Here is a 20097-nt window from a genome sequence, read left to right as displayed (position 1 = left end):
TCTGTGTTAGCTTGGAGGAGGTTGCTAACACAGACCAAGGGCTGGCATCTCTGGTGTTTCCTTCCCCACTCTGAGTTCTTTTATAGGCGGAGGACAACATTCATTGACTCAGAAGGAGAAGCCCCAGTTAGCGGAAGAAGGGACCAATTAAAGATTATTTTCTCTTTCTAGCTTCCTATGTGGCTAGTTTTATGTCAACCTGACCACAAGCTAAAGTCATCTGAAAGGAGGGAATCTCAATTGAGAAAATGCCTTTGTAAGATCCAGTTGTAAGGTTTTTTTTTTTTTTTTTTTTTTTTTCATCCTGAGACAGGGTTTCTCTATGTAACAGATGTGGCTGTCCTGGAACTCACTCTGTAGACCAGGCTGGTCTCGAACTCACAGAGATCCACCTGCCTCTGCCTCCCGAGTGCTGGGATTAAAGTTGTGTAACACCACCACCCAGCAGCCATGGCATTTTCTTTATTAGTGATGCTTAGGGGAGGGCCCAGCCTATTGTGGGTGGGGCCAGCCCAGGCAGGTGGTCCTGGGTTCTATAAGAAAGCAGGCTTAGCAAACCATGATGAGTAAGCCTCTGCGCCGGCTCCTGCTTTCGGGTCCCTCTTTGAGTTCCTGTCCTGACTTCTTCCAGTGATAAACAATGATGTGGAAGTGTAAGCCAAACAAACTCCTCCCAAATTGCTTTTGGTCTGGGGTTTCAGCACAGCAATAGTAACCCCAACTAAGACACTCTTCCCTGCTCCTACCCTGAGGTATAATTACGCTGTCATCAGTACCAAGAGGGCACATGAAGCTCCCCCTGGGAGTTGCCTGTTAGATAGACCTATTAGATACATCCATGTTATCCCTAGAGCCAGGATGGGTTTCGTCTCTGGACTGCCTGATGCTAGAGCCTCATACAAAGGGGCCTGGCCTCTTCTTCACCTGCTTTGGTATTGTGGTTCCTTTTTGCCTTTCAACACCAAGTATGTGACTGATCCCAGGTGTCTGTGTAGCTCTCCCCCACAACCCCCACCCCAAACTGCACCTTTGGTGAGCCTAAAGAAGATAAGTGCATCTACCTGCTTATGAATGAAACTCACCAAAGGGCTCTGGGGGATGTTCAGAGTGCTCAACACCACTTTGGCTCTTTGTCTGTGTTCATGTGTTTTTACCCGTTCCCTCTTCATATTATTTTATATTATATATTTATATATTTATAAAATATTTTATATATTTTAATATACTATATTAAAATATATATAATATTTTTATATATTACGATATATTTCAGACAGAGACTTGCTGTGTAGCCTGGTTTTGAACTCTTATATAACCTTATCTGACTTCTGAACTTTCAGCCTCAATGTCTTGGGCACTGTAGTCACAGACATGTGCTATCACTCAGGCTTCCCTCAGTTCTTTCTTTCTTCTTTTTTTTTCTTTTCTGACACAAGGTCTCACTATGCAGTCCTGACTGGCCTGGAACTCGCTGTGTAGACCAGGCTGACCTGGAACTCACAGAGATCCACCTGCCCCTGTCTTTTGAGTGCTGGCACTAAAGGTGTGCACCACTGCACTTACCCTTGACTTTTTCTTTAAAAGGCTTGCTTTTCAGCTGGGTTTTGGTTTTGGTGGTGGCGCACGCCTTTAATCTCAATAGAGACAGGCGGATCTCTGTGAGTTCGAGGTCAACCTGGTCTACAGAGCGAGATCCAGGACAACCAAGGCTACAAGAAGTAACCTTGCCTTGGAAACAAAACAAAACTTGTTTTTCAGAGCCACAGAACAGAGCTGGGCATGGCGTTAGAGAAGAGATCTGGAACCTGAGGGCAGCCTGAGCTACATAGTAAGAGCCTGTCTTCAATAAACACAGCAGTTTGCAGTTGCAAGACTCATATAGATGCTCATCTTGATTCCCGGGCTGTTAATTTTTTCTCTGCGTGTTTTCTTTAAAAGGTAGTTTGGCTGTGTTTTACTAAGGCCACATCAAACAGTTTACTTAGTCACACGCCTGTGTCTGCTTGCTGGCTTCCTTCCTCCCTTCATGTTGTCAAAGGTCACCACAGTTTAGATCTTTGGATTGATTTTACATCTCTGGCCGGCTTGCCTTGGCAGTGGTTTCCTGGGATCCAGTCCGCAGAGCAAATGAGCTGATCAGAGTTTCTCACATTGTCAGAGCTCTGCCCCACATCACCCAATTATCTCCTCAGAACGAATGCGCTGGTCGAGCAGGATCTGCAGGTTTCTCATTTGCTGCCCTGCAGGTGTCTCAGTGCTAGAGCTGCTGGGGGAAGTGGCCTGTGCCCTGGCCTCTGCACACTGCCGACGACGACAATACCCAGAGGTGCTGAGGCCGGGCAGGGTGGGGACCTGCACACATCTTCATCTTTGCAGGATGCTCCACAGGGCATCACAAGTCACGGGCTCCCGAAGGAAGAGGCTCAGCTGGACAGCATCACTGGGCTGCTGGGAAGAGAGACTAGCTCCAGCTCATCTTTCCCACGTGGTCCTGAGTCATCCGGTCCTTGCTTGCCTCCTGTCTCCTTGTAGGATCCCTTGCGGCCCCAGAGAGCAAAACTCAGCACTGGCAGGTTCTCTTCGTTCTCACCGGAGTGTGAAGCTGATGGGAACCGAGTATGTGATTAGCTTCTTGGAGAGTCTATATGTTTCCACAGAGCCCCATCTGAACGTCTCTCTTTCTCTCTCTCTTTCCACAGGCAAATGGCATCTTGGGCACCATGGCCCTTATCACCCCAATTTTCGTGGTAAGAATTCTTTTGGAGTTTGTTCCCTGGGAACCCAAAAATAAGGACCCCTGTGTAAAAGAGCATTTGAAGCCATTGTATCCCTGGAGATATTCTGCGTTAGGACATCTTTGCTTCAAAAGTCTTTAGGTACATGCAGGGTACCAGTGCCCCCATCCTCACATCTCTTTCTAGAACCTTCTCTGGTCCTCTATCTTGTTGTCTGTCTGCCCGAAAGGCTAGTCAGTCCACTGTGGACCCATCCATTTCCTTCCATCTCCCAGTTCTTTGCGCCTTAGGGAACAGTCTGGAAGTCCTGATGACGCAGGTAGAAAGAAGTTTTTAAACAAAAGGTCTGATGGTTTGCTGGAGCACAGACCTGTGTCATGGGCCTGGATAGAGGAAGCTGCCTCCTGGCCTCTTCCTGCAGCTGTTTGCATCCTCAGACCTCTCACCCCTGGAGAAGAAGGTCAAGACCAGGCTGTCAAAGTGGATTCTCTAATCACTCAGTGACATACTCTCTGAATGTCAGATTTGCCGAAGTATGAGTGTTCTTTCCAATTTGTAGTTTGTGCCTCTGCCCTTTCCGTAGCCTTTCCTTTTGCTCATGGGAACCCGCACACTGTCCCTTAGAAGCCGTCTACCACGTCAGCACATGCAGCCCTTGACCTGCTGCGTACGCCTGTCTGTCCTCCCCTGCCACTTTATACACAAATGGGCGACCTTTTCCTTTAGACAGTCTCTGTTTTGCAAACTTCTCCCTCACCTTGCCTGAGTGTCTCTCCCTAACTGTGCAAAGGGCTGCATTGTGCCTGAAGGATCCTTTTGAAGGAACACAGAGGGCAGAAGATGGAGTTGTGCCTTTTTAAAAATGGCCGATGGAGGGAAGGAACACCAAGCCTGTCCACTGGCCAAAAATTACTGCAGAAAGTAGGTCTCTCTTCACATATTAGCTCCATTGGTGACATCTTGAGCACTGTTCCTGGAGTCCTGAGCAGAAAGGCATACTAGACTGTACCCTGCTTAGAGGCAGAGGTTCCATGATGGGTTTGTGAGTCTGACCCAGGAGTGGGAAGTGGGAAGAAAGATCCACATATTTGCTGCCTTTGCATCACATAGTGTTGAAAGCCTTCTTGCTTGGGCAATGTGGGGTTTCTTAGCTGCTCCCTCCTGTCCCCTCCTGCTTTTTGTATTCTGCCCATGTACACTATCCTGGTTCCCATGAACCCCCATGAACCCACCATGGATCATGTCAAACATCACCCATCCCTCTTATGCATCCATACTCCCCCTGCGACTCTTGGTTATTCCAGAGACCAGGGCTCCAGTAAACACGGAGGCTTCTCACTAACTCTGGGGTCTGAGGGCAGTTGATAATCTAAACTAGGAGTTGGTATACACACAGCGTGGGCCAAATTCAGCAAGCTGTTTCTGTCAATACAGTTTTATTGGAAACAGTCATGTTCATCTTTGTGCCTATTGCCCACGGGTGTTTTATGCTACAGTGACAGAGTTCGGAAACCATCATAGAGACTTCTTGCCAACAAAACCTGAAGCATTTGCTCATCGTGACAACAAATGACGACAGCTGAGGGGTCTGTCGTTTACCTGTGAGGTATTCAGATCTACTTGTACAGATAAGGTTGACATGGAGCTATCAGGTTTTCTTCAATACTAGTAACATTTACCAGCCATTCTATATCTATCTATCTATTTGTCTGTCTATCTATCTATCTATCTATCTATCTATCTATCTATCTATCTATCTAGAAAGGAAACTAGTCTAGCTTCCTTTCTGCTGTTGCGACAAATGCCATGACCAAAGGGAACTCCGGGAGAAAAGGATTTATTTGGCTTATACTTCCAGGTCATAGTTTGTCATCAAAGGGAGTCAAAGCAGGAACTTAAAAGTCGAAACAGACCTGTGTTGAGTTCGCTGTAGTCTGAAACTACCTGCCTTGCCTAGGGAATGGTGCTGCCCACAGTGGGTCTTCCTACATCCATGAGCAAAGAAGACAGTTGTTCAACAACATACTCACGAGCCAACCTGATCTGGGAGGTCCCTTCATTGAGACCACTCCCCCTTCTCAGGTCACTCTAAGCTATGTCATGTGTTGACAGTTAAAGCTAAACGAGATGTAAGCCACCTACTGGTAGATGAGGGTCTGTCTAATGTTCCAACGTAAGGGATGCAGTGCGAAGGGGAAGAGCCTGTCGTTCATGCTGGCAGAGTCTGAAGGCTGTGGCTGGACTATGAGAAAGAAAGAGGAAGGGGCTGGCAGGAAGTGGTGAGGAGAGGGGCATTTTATGGGAACCGCACTAGATCTCTGCGGGATTGCTTCTCTATAGCTTCACTAGTAAGAGCTACAGAGCAGGCGATTCCAGGCAAAGCCACTGGCGTTCCAGAGTATGAGTCACGTGAGAAACGGGATAGCAAATGTGCAGATGGAGCAGGCCAGAGGCACATGCAGGGGCTGAAGAGGCAAGGCACCCTCCCTGCTTGTCAGGCCCAGTTAAGAGCTTGAGCTGTAGAAGAGACAGGCTGAGGGACAATGTCAGAAAACACGGACACAAAGAGTTTGGGTTACAGCGTTCACATTCTTCCTCCAGCCCATCCCACCTCCCAGCCTTTGAAGTCCTGGCTCAGACACTCATTCTTTAGGAGGCGTGTTGAGATGTTATTGCTGTGTCCACCCCACCCACTGCATCTGGGAATATCTTCCTCCTCTGACCCTTCTAGTGATGAGCCAAGATCTCAGTACATAGGCCAGGCTGGCCCCAAACTCAGGCTCCTTCAACCTCATCCTCCGTTATGCTAGGATTAGTCCTGACTCATCCACTTCTCATGGCTTAAAATACCTCATTTTCTTTGTTATAAATTTTGTATTACTTTAATTTTGTGTGTGCATACACACATGTGTACTGTGGCATGCATGTGGGGGGGGGGGGGTCAGAGGACAACTGTAACATGCTTTCTTTTGGACTACCAACCAGCTCCCAAATCATGACACAGAGACTTCTTATTCGTTATGAATGCTCGGCCTTATCTTATGCTTGTCCCACTAGCTCTTATAACTTAAATTAACCTGTTTCTCTTCATCTGCATTTTGCTCCGGGGTTTTTTACCTTTCTTTCATTCTGTTTGTCCTACTCTGTGTCTGTCTCACTGGTGGCTGCCTGGCTGACTGGCCCAGGCATCTCCCTTTCTTTCTCCCTTGTTCTCTCTCCCACCCACCCCCCTTTTTTCCTCCTACTTAGTCTCTCTGCCCACCAGCCCCGCCTACCCCTCTTCTGCCTGGCTATTGGCCCATCAGCTTTTTATTAGACCAATCAGATGCCTTAGGCAGGCAATGGAACACATCTTTATATTGTTAAACAAATGCAGCATAAACAAATATCACACATCTTTACATTGTTAAACAAATAGTCCACAATAGACGACTCTTGGGACTCAAGTCTCTCCTTCTACCATATAGTTCTGGAGATTGAACTCACATCATTAGGCTTGTTGGCAAGCATCTTTACCCACTGAGTCATCTCAGTGGCCCCACATAGAAAGCTTCCCAAGGGCAGAATCCCTTAAACTATCATGTATGCAATGGATCTCTTTTTTTTTTTTTAAATCAAGTACTTACCACATGTATTCATAACTTTAGAGGATGTTAGATGGTCAGCAGTTCTTGGTACTTCCTCCCAGTCTAGGCTAACTTTCATCACAAGACATTTCACAAAGCTAGTCTTACAGCCAGAACCCCGCAAAGTGATTTTCTTTGCATACTTCAAAGGGATATTAATCAAATCCTCTTTTAATTACACACTCTAGAGCACCGTAATATTAAATCACAGGAAATTAAATTTTGTTGTGCGTGTGAGAGGGCAGGCGTGCTGAGAAGCAGTGAGTGGGGGTGCTAACCCCTTGCCCCTCTTCCAGGTTTTGATTACTACTTTGGAATCCCATACAGCCATGACATGGGCTGCACTGACACCCCCGGCTACAACCACCCTCCTTGTCCAGCATGTCCCCAGAGTGATGGCCTATGGAGGTAAGAATGTTCCCTGCATTGACTGGGGACTTTAAGTCAAAGTGGAGACTGGAGTTCTAGAATAAGTGAGTGAGACAGACATGGACAGTTGAGGCAGCACACAAGATAAAGAATGCATTCAGGGCAAAAGGTTTTTTTATTTATGCCCCAATGCAAAGATGGGAATTATAAATTTTTTTTTTCTGTTGGAATTTTCCAGAATCTCTGAATTGTTTAGCTCACCTGGGGAGAGTCTTGTGTCTGCCAAGATCTCACACAGGTAGGGCCTCCCTCCTCTGCCTGCTGGCTTTGCTCCTAGACTTTCCCTGGCCCAGACTTGAGACATGGGGGCAGGGGGAAAGAGAGAGAGAGAGAGAGAGAGAGAGAGAGAGAGAGAGAGAGAGAATACGCTATACATATACAGAGACAGAGGAGGGAGACACAGAGACAGAAAGAAAAAATTTATATATAGAAAGACAGAGACAGAGACAGAGAGAGAGAAAGAGAAAGACATATACACAGAGATAGCAGGGGGAGACACAGAGACAGAGACAAAGAAAATGAGAGATACAGAGAGAGAGAGAGAGGGAGACATAGACAGGGAGAAAGAGAGAGAGAAAGACATACACAGATGGGTGGAGACAGAGACAGAGAAGCAGACAGAGAGAGACATACACAGATAAAGATGGGGGGGGGGGGGTTGGGGGGAGAGTTGCTAAGCCTTACTGAGGTAACAAACTAGCTCGGTCCCGTGGTCCTCCCCCTCAGAACCTGTGCTGTAGGTATTCCCGAGGCCACAGGTGTCTCAACTGCCTGGGGAACGTCTCCGCTGACTCATTAGTCACAGAATAGTTAATATAAAAATGGTTATTTATTGAGAAGTTGTTACATTCTGGGCACGCCTCACCCTTGCCTGTAATCCACGGGACCAGTTTGCCTTGCCTGGGTCACAACCAGGGATGGCGGGAGGTAAGAACCTGGATTCCAGTCTGAGTCCAGGGCCATGTCCTCCAGGTTTGCTTCTTAGTGCGTGGTTGCTGGACCAGCGTTGTGGATGTCATCACCTGGGTGCACATGGGACATGAAGAAACAGACCCCCCTCCCAGGCCTGTGCTTAATAAGATGGCAGGTGACAGTGTGAAAGGCTGGGCTGTGTCTTGGTGCCTTTCTTACACAGCTGTGTGTGGCCTAGGGGGGTCACACCCACAACCCCATGTGGCCATCCAATGGCATGAGATGTCTCAACCGATGTCTCCCTTCCTCCCCACCCCCATTCCTTCTTTCACTGTCAATCTATACTACAATAAAACAGAATTGAAAGCATTGGCTGGTTGACTTAGACTTGGAATGGCAGTGAAATTCTATCAAGGCAATAAAAAAGCTGAAAATTCCAGCAAAAATACAGAATAACCAAGCCAACATCAAATAAATTTACGTAATTTTTGTAAAGATTTATTTTATTTTTATGTATATGTGTGTGCATCTGTGTGTAGGTTTGTATACGTGAGAGGAGGTGCCCAAAGAGGCCAGAGAGAGTGTCGGATCCCTGGAGCTGGAATTACAGGTGGTTTTGAGCCGCCTCATATGGGTGTTGGGAACTGAACTTGGGTCCTCTGTAAGAATAACACGTGGTCTTAACCGCTGAGCCATGTTTTTAGCTGCAGCGGCTTCCTAAAAAAAAAAAAAAAAGTGTTCAGCAATGATTTCCTCAGTTTGATGCCTTCTCCAGCAGGGTGTTATGTGCACGGAGGTGGAGCGCAGTTTCCTATGTCCCCAGCCCTCTCTGATTGTCCTCCGGAGGACATGTGTGATACTGTAGGACTTCCGTCCTTTCGCCCACTTCTTGGTGATGACCAGGGCAGAGAGCTGCCATTTGTCCTCCAGACATCCCCTGTAAGGGGCACAGGTGACCTCATTCTAGACAGGTGTAAACTCCAGGAGTGAAGGTAACTTAATCCAGATCATGGCCAGGGGAGGAGGTATAAAGCCACGAGGCAGCAGCCGGTCAGATTGACTTCACCCTCCTAAGGTGGAATTGGTTTTCACCAAGAACTGGTAGCTTTCTAACTTCCTTTTTTTCTATTTTTTTTATTTTCTCAGTGTTACACAGTTTCTCCAAACTTTCTAAACATGATTGAAAATTAAAACCACCCTAGGCCATCTTATATATTCTGCCCTATTATCAGAATTTTTTTTCCCACGTGAAATCCTGGTCAGGGACAGCACCCGCAGTACCCAGTGTTGCCCACCATACGTACTATCACTGAAGCTGGACAGTGGAGAGAGCCAGTTGTGGGAGTGCTGGTGGGCTATGTATGGGACTAACCTGTTCAGACCTCAGTGTCTCTCTCTGCACAATGGGAACTGTAATGTCCCAGGCTCAGAAGTATCTCATCAAGTTTTACAGGGTGGCTGACTCATCCAAGGAACATAAACATCTATTCAAAGGGAAGGGAAAAGCCGTGACTGATCTGCTAAATCCCTTGGGACCAGCTATTTCGTGTTTCACATCTGTGTGTGTCGCAGCACTAAAGCTTTCTGTGATTATTTAGGATGTGAAAATGAGTGCTCCCCTCGCTGTGTTTTCCACGCAGGAGCCCCGAGAGGGACTGTTACACAGATGTGGCCCTTCCTCTCTACGAAAACCTCAACATCGTGGAGCAGCCGGTGAACCTGAGTGGCCTTGCGCGGAAGTATACAGAAAAGGCGGCGGAGTTCATTGAGCAGGCAAGGTAAGGCGCACAGTGCCTGCTCCTGTCCCCTCCTCCACAGACACCAAGTCCTCCTGCCCCGGGGCCTCTCAGCGCTGAGGCAGAGTTTCATGCTGCAACAAGTATGTGTGTGTGTGTGTGTGTGTGTGTGTGTGTGTGTGTGTGTGTGTGTGTGTCTCCCATATGCTAATAACGTGGATGTTCCTAATGGACTCTCTGGGCCTGGGTTCGAAGTTCCTCAGGTATGTTCCTTCCTATGGCCTTTGACTGTCCTGCCTTAATTAGCACCATGGTTGTGGGCATTTTTTTCTTCTCTTACTAGAGTGTAAGTTCCTTGCGGGCAGGGCCTGCCCACTGCATTTAGGGTATTTGTTGGATTCATTTGTTAACAGGCAGTATGAATTCCTTACTGCTGCTATAACAAATGACCACCAAAATGGTGACTAAAAACAATAGTAACCATAGTAAGTTCTCCTCAGATTTGGATGCTAGATGCCTGAAGCCAGGCTTAGAGAGTTAACATCAAAGTGTGAACAGGGCTTATTCTTTCTGGAGTCTCCAAAAATAATTGTCTCTTTCTTTTTGTTTGTTTGATGTGACAGGATTTCTCTGTGTAGACCTCACTGTCCTGGAACTCATTCTGTAGATCAGACTGGCCTTGAACTCAGAGATCCACCTGCCTCTACCTCCTGAATGCTGGGATTAAAGGCATGAGCCATCATTGCCTGGCTTTCTTTTAGCTTCTAATGGCTGCTGGCTTTCATTGGTTTATATGGCCCCATCATTCTAACTTCTACTTCTTTTGATCCCTTGTTATTTCAAATGCTCTTACCCTTCCTCTTTTAGACAGGGACTCATGTAGCCCAAGCTGGCCTCTAACTTGCTATGTAACTGAGGATGCCCTTAAATTTCTGATCTTCCAAATGCTGGGATGTGTCACGCTGCCCAGCCTTCTTTTAAGGACACTAGTTATTAATAGTCAGCCAGGAACCAGATGTGACTCTGGAACTCAGGAGGCTAGCAAAAAAAAAAAAAAAAAAAAAAAAAGTCAACCAGGAAATCTCAAGACATCTCATTTCAAGATCTTTAACGTAATTATACCTGTAAAGTCCCCTTTGCCATGGAAGGTAAAATTCTCCAATTCCAGAGACTAGACTTCAGGTATGTTTGGGGGTTGTTATCCAGTCTCGCACACGGGGTTCCAAATATGCACATTTACAGTTCCCACAAAGCAGGTCTGAAGAGCTAGCTCAGTGGTTGAGCGTATTGGCCACCCTCCCAGAGGATCCAGGTTCAATATCCAGCACCCACATGGTGGCTCAGGACCACCTGTAACTCCAGTTCCAGGAGGTCTTATTCTTCTGGGCTCCAGGGGCACTGCACCTGTGTGGTGCAGAGATACACATGCTAGCAAATTACCCATACACATAATACAGAATTTTAAAAAATCTTTCAAAAAGTGGAAAACAGGCTGAACATGGGGCAGACATACCCCATCTATTGTAAAAGTAGCTACTTAACTCCAGCCATTGATGATGGGTGAGCCTGGAATGTGAGCCTGGGGTATCAGATCTTTCCAGTTTCTGGAAGAGACAGGAAACAGTCTTTAAATGTAGAAACTACTAATTAAAAACAGCCAAAAGAGGGTTAGGGTAGCTCAGTGGATAAGGGTACTTGCTGCTAAGCCTGACAGTATGAGCTGAATTCCTGGGACCGTATGGGTAGAAGGAGAGAACCAACTCGCAAAAGTTGACCTCTGACCTCTACACACCATGACACTTCTAAATAAATTAAATTAATGTTCAAAGAAGCAAAAAGTAAAGATGACAACAAAATCCATACCACTGTGTGTGAGGGTGGCCATTGTCCATACCACTGTGTGTGAGGGTGGCTGTTGCCCATCCATGTCCTGTTATCTCAGAGAATGACTGGAAGTGTGATTGATTTCCTCTTTCTCCCAAGGTCCTAAACTTCTCTTAGGTTTACAGCAGTCACTGAAGTGAGCAAGAAGACAAAAACGTGCCGTGTGGCTGCCTGCTCATGTAGAATTCAAATGGCTTCATGTGTGGATGGCTGAGCAGACCATCTCCTGACTGTGCAGCATCCTACAGCCCATGCTCAGCCATGTTGGACTTTCTATAGACACCATCAGGGAGGGCAGAAGTAGCAGTGAATAGACTAAGTTGTCTGTGTGTGCTCTTCATAATACAGGCCATTACTTCAGGCCCAGATCTCAGAGTAGCCTCCCAGGACATTAGAGGTTCCATCTGAATAATTCCCCAGACTTTACTGAGAAACACTGCCAATGGTTTTTCTCAGATTTCTGGTATAGATGGAGCTTTTATGATCTGGAAGGTTGAGCATCTCCGGGCTTCCTGCAGCTCTGAAACGGCTCTAGTTCCCTTTGCCCTATGACGGGCAGATGCTTTGTGGTTGGCGAGGGCAGATTCCTGCTGCTTTACAGTCTCAGCCTTCTGACAGGAGGGATGGCAGCTGGTTGGGGCTGGGGACTGTGTAATGCTTGCTCTGCAGGGGTGGTGGAGCCTGACACCCATCATTTGAGGGACTCATTAAGAGACAAATCAACTGATGCTCTCTCCATATCAAACAAAGAAAATGAAGAGTTGGCTAGTTCCTTAAAGCTAAAGGTAATGAGTCCGTTGGCTTCTTAACTTTTCAGAAGGTAATCACAGGGCGTGCAGGTTTAAGATTTGACCTGCCAATCCATCCATGACTTCCTCACTGTAACAGAAAAGTCCCCTGGACCTGCTCACATCTGTGCTGGCTAGTTTTATGTCAGCTTGACACAAGCTAAAGTCATCTGAGAGTATGAACCTCAATTATGAAAATTCCTCCATAAGATCAGGCTGTAGACAAGTCTTGAGGATATTTTCTTAATTAGTGATCAATGGAGGAGGGCCCAGCCCATTGTGGGTAGTGCCATCCCCTTGGCTCATGGTCCTGGGTTCTTTAAGAAAACAGGCTGAACAAGCCGTGAGAAGCAAGCCAGTAAACAGCACCCCTCCATGGCCTCTGCCTCAGCTCCTGCCTCCAGGTTCCTGCCCTGTTTGAGTCCCTGTCCTGACTTCTTCCAGTGATGAACAGTGATATGGAAGTGTAAGACAAATAAACCCTTTCCTCCCCAAGTTGTTGTTGTTGTTGGTTTGTTTGTTTTGTTTTTCGAGACAGGGTTTCTCCGTGTAGCTTTGGAGCCTGTCCTGGAACTCTTTCTGTAGCCCAGGATGTCCTCCAACTCACAGAGATCCGCCTGCCTCTGCCTGCCAAGTGCTGGGATTAAAGGTGTGTGCCACCACCACCACCCGGCTCTCCCCAAGTTGTTTTTGGTCATGGTGTTTCATCACAGCAATGGTAACTCTGGCTAAGACAACACCTGCCTGGGAATAGAGAATAGAGAGTTTGGCGAGTAAAGGTGGGTGAGTTGGGCAGAAGAATAGATGTTGACTTGGTGTGTTTGAAATCAGAGTCTTCTGGGAAATCTGGTATGTAGTCAATACGCAGATGTTATGGACTGTATGTCTATGTCCCCTGCAATTCAAGACCCTCAGTCACACGAGACATGTCCAACTTTTTGACACAACTTGTCATTTACAAAGTTTATATTTGCAAACTGCACAATCAAGTTAACTAAAGAAAATCACATCTGCACATAAAAATCTTATGTTTTAAGTAAGTTTATGTTTGGCAGTATTCATAGATACCCTGTGTACATGTGGCCTAAACGGGGTGGAGGCTAGATACACCTTCACCTGGTGGGATATTATTAGGAGGTGGGGAACCTTTGGAAAGTGTTTATGTCTAGACCAGGTTGGAAGGATGGAGTCCCTGTGATTGGATCAGTGCCCTTATCAGGAAATGATAAGTTTCTCTCTCTTTTAGGGCTGAAAGGGAGAAAGAGTCCAAGAATGGAGACACTGGACTTCGCATGGGCTATGACTGTGGGAGTAAAGAATTGCTTGCATTCACCCGGCCTGTGGTCTTTCTGTTCAAGCAGTCTCAGTTAGGACATGTGTATCATTCAGAACAGTGTCCTAATGACACATAGATGAAAACCGAACCTTCGAGAGCTGGAGCCTAAGCTTTGCCAAGTCCTGTCTTTTGCTTGATTTGCCTTTGCAGAATGTGGTGCTCTAAGCAAAGTAGCCACTATCGTCCTCAGATCAGCTGTGTCTACATGCAAGAGGCCACCAGGAATGGGTTCACTGTTGACATTCTCTCCTAGAAGGAGGGGTGAGGAGGCCACCTGAGATTCCAGCAGCTTTTCCCAGATGTTTGTGTGTGGGAATTGCCCCATTTACACATGACCTCGACGTCTTGGAAGGTGCTGGAATGTAGGCTGGGGGAGGTAAACTGAGATGGGCACCATCTACAATGATGTGGGGAAGCCATCTTCACGTTAGGTGAAAACTTTCTAGTTAAGCTACTTTGGGGTTCACCCTCACTGCTCTAGGCAACTCCACTCATGTTCTGTAAGCCCAATACACTTGTGGATTCCCCAGGGTGATCTTCAGTGAAATCATATTTTAGTTTGTTGTTGTGACCTCATAAGGAGGGATCAGACGTTGTTTATATCTCCCCAGGGAAGGAATTTCTGAAAAACTTGCCCCCTTTCTTACCTTCTCCACCCTCTGCCACTCCCTATTCACTCCTACCACAGTGGTCTGTTCCCTCCCCATTTTCCTTCCCTTCCCAGATGCCACCAGCGCCAGCAGACAGGGTTCTAGACTCAGTTTGAAGACCCATTTGTCCACCCATCTCCATCCCTCTTCTTTTTCCTGTTTGAATGCTGGGATGAATGATGGATCTCTGAGTAAATGAACAAACAGCCTGTTAGCAGTCATAGTGATGCCCCTGCCTTGGATGGTCACCATGCGATCCTCTTCACCTTTATTTATTTATTTTGTTTCTTTGTTTAATTTTATGAGACAGGGTCATATATCATATGCTAGCCTTGAACCCCTTACGTAATCAAGTATGATGTTGCAGTTCTGGTCTTCCTGCCTTCACCCACTGAGTGCTGGATGACAGGTTTGCACCACTGTTAAGTTTTAGATTAGGGGAGGTGTTGAGTCAAGAGGACTCTGCAATGGATTACTGGGGAGCAGGAAGTCTGTTACAAGAGTTATCAGTGCCATGGACTGAGAGAGAGTTGCGGGCAGTTGTAAGATGCCAGTGTACGTGCTAGGGACTGAGCCTGGGTCCTCTGCAGGAGAGCTAACTATTCCTATGCACTGAGCCATCTCTCTAGCCCCACCCCAGGAAATTTTTACAATACCTCAGGTGTATAAAATAGGCACATAAACCAAACATTTACTGATAATAAATCACAAAAAAGATTATTTTCAGATAATTCTGTGACATACATGTAATTTTACCATTCATTCAAGATGAAATGTACTTGTTTATTTTTACATGAAGATTTGAATCCTCTAAGGTGTAGAGCCTCTTCAGAGCTCATTGATGTTACAGTTTTATAATCATGTTGAAAATACTGCTTCACATAGATATGTAGTACACAGTGGCAAAAGTATGTTTAACACCATTTTAGAAATGATTGGGAAGTCTGTCCTGATGGTAAGCTGAAATTCATTGAATGATTTAAAAAAAAAACTCAAGTCAGCAACAAGCAGCTTTTAAAAAAAATATTTTTATTGTATGTATCAGTGTTTGCCTGCATGTATGTATGTGCACCATGCATGGGCAGTACCTGAAGAGGCCAGAAGAGGGCGTCAGGGTCAGATGAGATGGGGTAGTAGAATTGGAGGTTGAACTTCAGACCTTGTTGTATATTAGGCAAACATACTACCCTTACATATATCCCCAGGCCATTTTCTCCTTTATTTTTTGAGACAAGGGTTCATTAAGTTTCCTAGGCTGGTCTTAAACTCACCATGTAGCTCAATCAGGCCTTGAACTTGTGATCTTTTTATCTCCATTTTCCAAGTAGTTAGGCCTGCCCCTGTGGAGTCTTTGCTAGGAGGCCACCCCAGTTCCCTCAAGCCTTTCATCACACATTTTCCAGGTTTAGTATAGAATAGAGCCTTGATCTAAATGTCCCCCGTGGTCACACGTATCCTTGTGGCTGTATCTTCTAGAACAGTAGTTCTCAACCTATAGGTTGCAACCCCTTTAGAAGTCAAACAACTCTTTCACAGGGGTCGCATCTCAGATACCCTGCATATCAGATAGTTACATTATGATTCATAACAGTAGTAAAATTACAGTTATGAAGTAGCAATGCAATAATTTTATGGTTGGGGGGTCACCACAACATGAGGGACTGTACTTAAGGGTCGCAGCATTGGGAAGGTTGAGAACCACTAGAATTAACACAGTGGTCAGGATGCTTGAACTCTGATGTGCAGCAAAGAGCACAGGTTTGCTCTGGACAGACGAGTTGAAATCGAGACTGTCTATACTAGTTGCATAACCGGAAGGAAGTCCTTAGATCCCTCTCAGTTTCTGATTCATTCCCTGAAAGAGGAAATGGGGTTTTACCCTGAGGATGGTCTTAGACAACATCCCTGTGTAATAGCTCTTACTATCACAGAATACGAGCCATCATTACAGTGCGGTACTTTTCTAACCGGCCAGCCAGATGACTTCCACATTTCCTTAGAAGATGGCAGACAGATGCATTATCCTTGAGCCTGCAAGGACAGGTCCTACGGTGGGGTGGTGGTGGGTTTTCTCTGAGGTCAGGAGGGACTGCTGAGACCCGAGACTAGAGCAGCCTCCTGCAGAGGCTCCAAGTTTTCCCGTTTCTTCCAGCACCAGTGGAAGACCCTTTCTGCTCTATGTGGGCCTGGCGCACATGCATGTGCCTTTGACTGCAACGCCACCGTTGGAAAACCCACGGAGCCAACGGCTGTACCATGCAAGTCTCCGCGAGATGGACAGTCTGGTAGGGCGGATCAAGGACAAGGTGGACCACGTGGCAAAAGAAAACACGCTCTTCTGGTTTACAGGTAAAGTAGATAACCGCACAGGTTCTGTGGAAAACAGAGTCTGGTCATGTGACATCTTTAACAGGGAAGGGGCTGAGCGTGTTGTCTGTTGAGTTCTCCATGACTGAGTCATGGAGAAAGATTCCTACTGACAGAGCATGCACTTTCCTGGCCCCGGAGGTGTTGACTAGGGCCTGCTGACTATATACTCTTACTTGTTAAAGAGTGACTTTGACATTGGGAACATGTGTAGTCCTTTACCATCTCCTCCCTGGTCCCAGTGATTGTGGTTGCTACTGGCCAAATCTTTAGTCAGGTGGCTCCAGAACTGAATTAACGATCCCTTTAAAGGGCTCACATATAGCCAGGCATGGTAATGCACAGCACTCCATAGAGTTCTAGCACTTCGGGCTGGAGAGATGGCTCAGTGGTTAAGAGCACTGGCTGCTCTACCAGAGGACCCAGGTTCAATTCCCAGCACCCACATGGTCGCTCACAACTGTCTATGACTCCAGTTGCAGGGGATCCCACACCTTCACACAGACTATGTACAGGCAAAACACCGGTGTGCATTAAAGAAATAAATCTTTAAAACAACGACAACAAAAGAATTCTAGCACTTCAGAGTCTAAGGCAAGAAGATCTCCAGTTTAAGACTAGGGTGGGCTGTAGAGTGAATTTGAGGAGGATAGTCTGGGGTATATACAACAAGACTGTCTCAGAAAAATCCAAAGGTGGTGTATATGGGGGTTGTTACACCGATATTTTATATCTCAGGTCTCTATGTTGAAGAGTGGCAGCTGCTTTGGGTCAGGTTGAAACCTGGTTCTCAATATATGCTAATGGAGAGTAGGATCTACCCCACAGTATATTGTAAGGTGGAAAGTCAGTGTCCGTGGAGTTCTAGGTGCATCAGGGATGCTTAGTGAATGGTGACTGGGCTGACACAAATGACGGTAGTCATGGACTGCTAACACCACCTGAATGGGATGTGAGCGCGGAAGTTAAGGGTGGGGCTCACTGGGTCAGGGCAAGCCCCCCTCCCCCTTAGAGCCTAGTAGAGATGGGATCACTGAGACAGAGTTTTAGCTGAGTGTGATATGCACGCCCAGCACTTGGGAAGCATAGGAAGGAGGAGGTCCATGCTGCATCGGGTAGCCGTGCACTGACATCCACTCCTACAAGGAACACTTCAAATATAGGGATCATGCTAGTCTTTCTGTCCGATCCCCGATGTGCGCAGGGTTCTGACCAGAGAGGCGGGTCAGAAAAAGAGACCCACTGACCATCTCCCGTTTCTTTTTCCGGTTTCTAGGAGACAACGGCCCATGGGCTCAGAAGTGTGAGCTGGCAGGCAGCACGGGTCCCTTCTCTGGACTGTGGCAAACCCGTCAAGGTATTAGAGAAGTTCATCCAGTGGGGATCAGATCCCGCTCGGGAAGCCGAGTGCTGCCTAGGTGTGGGGTTTTGTCTTGGGGACAGCTATCTTGTGTCCTGGCCTGTTATGAAGCAGGGATGTAGTGGCTCACCAGCCACCAACTCTCAGAGAAGAAACAGATTGGGGTGGAGAGAAATCGTGTGTTCGACATCTCTTTCTGTCTTTTCTTTTCTTCCCTTCATCCTGACAAACCAGTCCATAAAGTGTCCAGTCAGGATGCTTTGCCTTAACTCATTTGGCTGCCTGTCTTTCCTTCCTTTGCCCCTTTTCTTCTCTCCTCCACCCCCCCCCTCCATTCAACCATTAGTTCTCGTCATCCATTCAAGAAATATTTAGTGCATAAGTCTGCGAGGTTGGGATTGGTCGTTGCTGTTGTTTTGTTTGGCAGGGTCTCCCTATGCAGCCCTGGCTGGCCGAGAACTCACTATGTAGACCAGGCTGGCCTTAAATTTACAGAGATCCTTCTGCCTCTGCTTCTGGAGTGCTGGGGTTAAAGGTGTGTGACACCACACCCGGCCCTCTGTAAGGCTATTATATATGTCGTCTCTAAGCCTTGTAATAGTGAAAGGTAGCTAGCCATGGCTTCACTTAGAGATGAAGGCAGAACCCGAAAGGAATTGAGTCACTTGCCCAAGGTCACACAGTTCATGAGAAGACACTAGGTTTGCCACTACAGTCAAAGTAGGTGCTCTCCCCACATACCCGGCGGCCTCCTAGGGCCATTTCTGGCTCTGTGCAAATGTACTTGAGTCAGAAGCTCACCTCCCTTCTGGTCTGGAAAAGTTCCCAACAAGGAAGGACCTTATATTCTGAGGGAGCAGCCACACTGGGGGCAGGTGTGCAGGGCAAAGGTTTGAAAAGTTCCATGCGCCTTTGAAGCACAGACTCCTCCTGGAAGCATTTGTTTTAGGGAGTTAATCAGCCAAGGGCACAGTGCGGATGCATGATGCACATTGCAGCAAGTTAAAGAGCCAGCGGGATCCAGTTCAAATACTCAGCGAGGGGAGTGTTTGAATGACTTAACCATTTAGGGGGACATCAAAGAATTAGTAAACTGGTGGACATTTATTGACTTGGAAATATTTACATTCAGTATTTTTCAGTGAATGAAACAAGTTATAAAATAATATGCAACGTCTATGCATGTACTTTATATAACTATGCATTGTTCAAAGTATAGCTTTATTACATAAAAGTAAGCTTACATCTTAGAAAAATCTTGAAGGAGGTAGCAAAGCTACAGAAGCTTAGCAGTGATTACTCTGGGTTTAAGAGGGAGTTTACATGTGATTCCCAATCCCTCCCTCCCATGGCAAACTGTTACTGTTTCATAAAAGTGTGAAAGAGGGATCAGAGGTATAGTTCAGTGGTAGAGTGCTTGCTCAGCATGTGTGAGTTTGACGTATAGCACTAAAAACATATTAAACCTGTAGAAAGTGGAGTGGGGATTTAGCTCAGTCTGTAGAGTGCTTGCCTAGGATGTAACTCAGTTAGTAGGGTGCTTGCCTAGGGTGCAGCTCGGTCCTTTGTTCAATCCCCAACATCCCATAAACCAAGTGTGGTGCCCATGCTTGTAATCTCAGCACTCAGAAGTGGAGGTAAGCGGAATCAGAAGTTCATGGTCACCCTTGACTGTATAGTAAGTTCTAGGTCGGCTGGGATATTTGAGACACTGTCAAAACAACATTAGAAGCAAGCCCAGTCCTTCCCTTCCTTCCTTCCTTGTCTGAGCATTTGTTGAGCACCTGCTGTTTCCTGCTCTTCCTATTTGTTGAGGATCTATTATATGCCAGGAGCAGTACTTTTTTCCAGGGATACAAAGACAAGCAAGGCTTCTGACCTGAAGGAATCATGGTCTTTAATAGCACTTCTCAGGCTGTGTTGTGTAGACACAGCACGATCCTATGGGGATCTTGCTAAAATGAAGTTTCTACTGGGGTCATCAATTGATGACGGTGGTTTTGCGTTTTTTGTGATACTCCAGGACAAAGCTGACATCACTGGTCACTTTGAGAACCACCAGCCTAGAGCATTGTTGTCTGTGATACCTGAATCTGTCGCTTATATCTCTGGACCTGTGGTTCCCCGAGGTGGGTGTGGTGGTGCAATGCTTGTAATTTCAGTACTCAGGAGACTGAGGCAGAAGGATTTCCACCAGTTGGAGACCAAGCTGGGCTCCATGGTGAGTTCAGAGTCAGCCTGGGCTATGTAAGGGGACTGTCTCAAAAAGCCAAA

General features: G+C 46.5%; 1 protein-coding gene across 7 annotated transcripts in view; it reads left to right on the top strand.

Moving 5' to 3' along the window:
- The window catches only part of Arsg (arylsulfatase G), a 132492-nt gene that overhangs the window by 78598 nt on the left and 33797 nt on the right, over nucleotides 1–20097 (top strand). For 5 of the 7 annotated variants that reach the window (XM_052757241.1, XM_052757239.1, XM_052757242.1 and 2 more), the window contains 6 exons: nucleotides 2700–2747; nucleotides 6658–6769; nucleotides 6969–7028; nucleotides 9343–9480; nucleotides 16249–16445; nucleotides 17740–17820. In XM_052757241.1, the coding sequence (XP_052613201.1) occupies nucleotides 2700–2747; nucleotides 6658–6769; nucleotides 6969–7028; nucleotides 9343–9480; nucleotides 16249–16445; nucleotides 17740–17820 (636 nt within the window). The remainder of the gene's footprint in view (nucleotides 1–2699; nucleotides 2748–6657; nucleotides 6770–6968; nucleotides 7029–9342; nucleotides 9481–16248; nucleotides 16446–17739; nucleotides 17821–20097) is intronic. The other 2 variants (XM_052757243.1, XM_052757245.1) reach the window with 2 other exon arrangements.

The sequence above is a fragment of the Peromyscus californicus genome, unplaced genomic scaffold, assembly GCF_007827085.1.
Source record: "Peromyscus californicus insignis strain IS unplaced genomic scaffold, ASM782708v3 Scaffold_3__1_contigs__length_106647218, whole genome shotgun sequence".
In the NCBI taxonomy this organism is placed as follows: Eukaryota; Metazoa; Chordata; class Mammalia; order Rodentia; family Cricetidae; genus Peromyscus; species Peromyscus californicus.
Note: the sequence above shows the minus strand (reverse complement) of the source record. Positions and strands in the feature narration are given on the sequence as shown.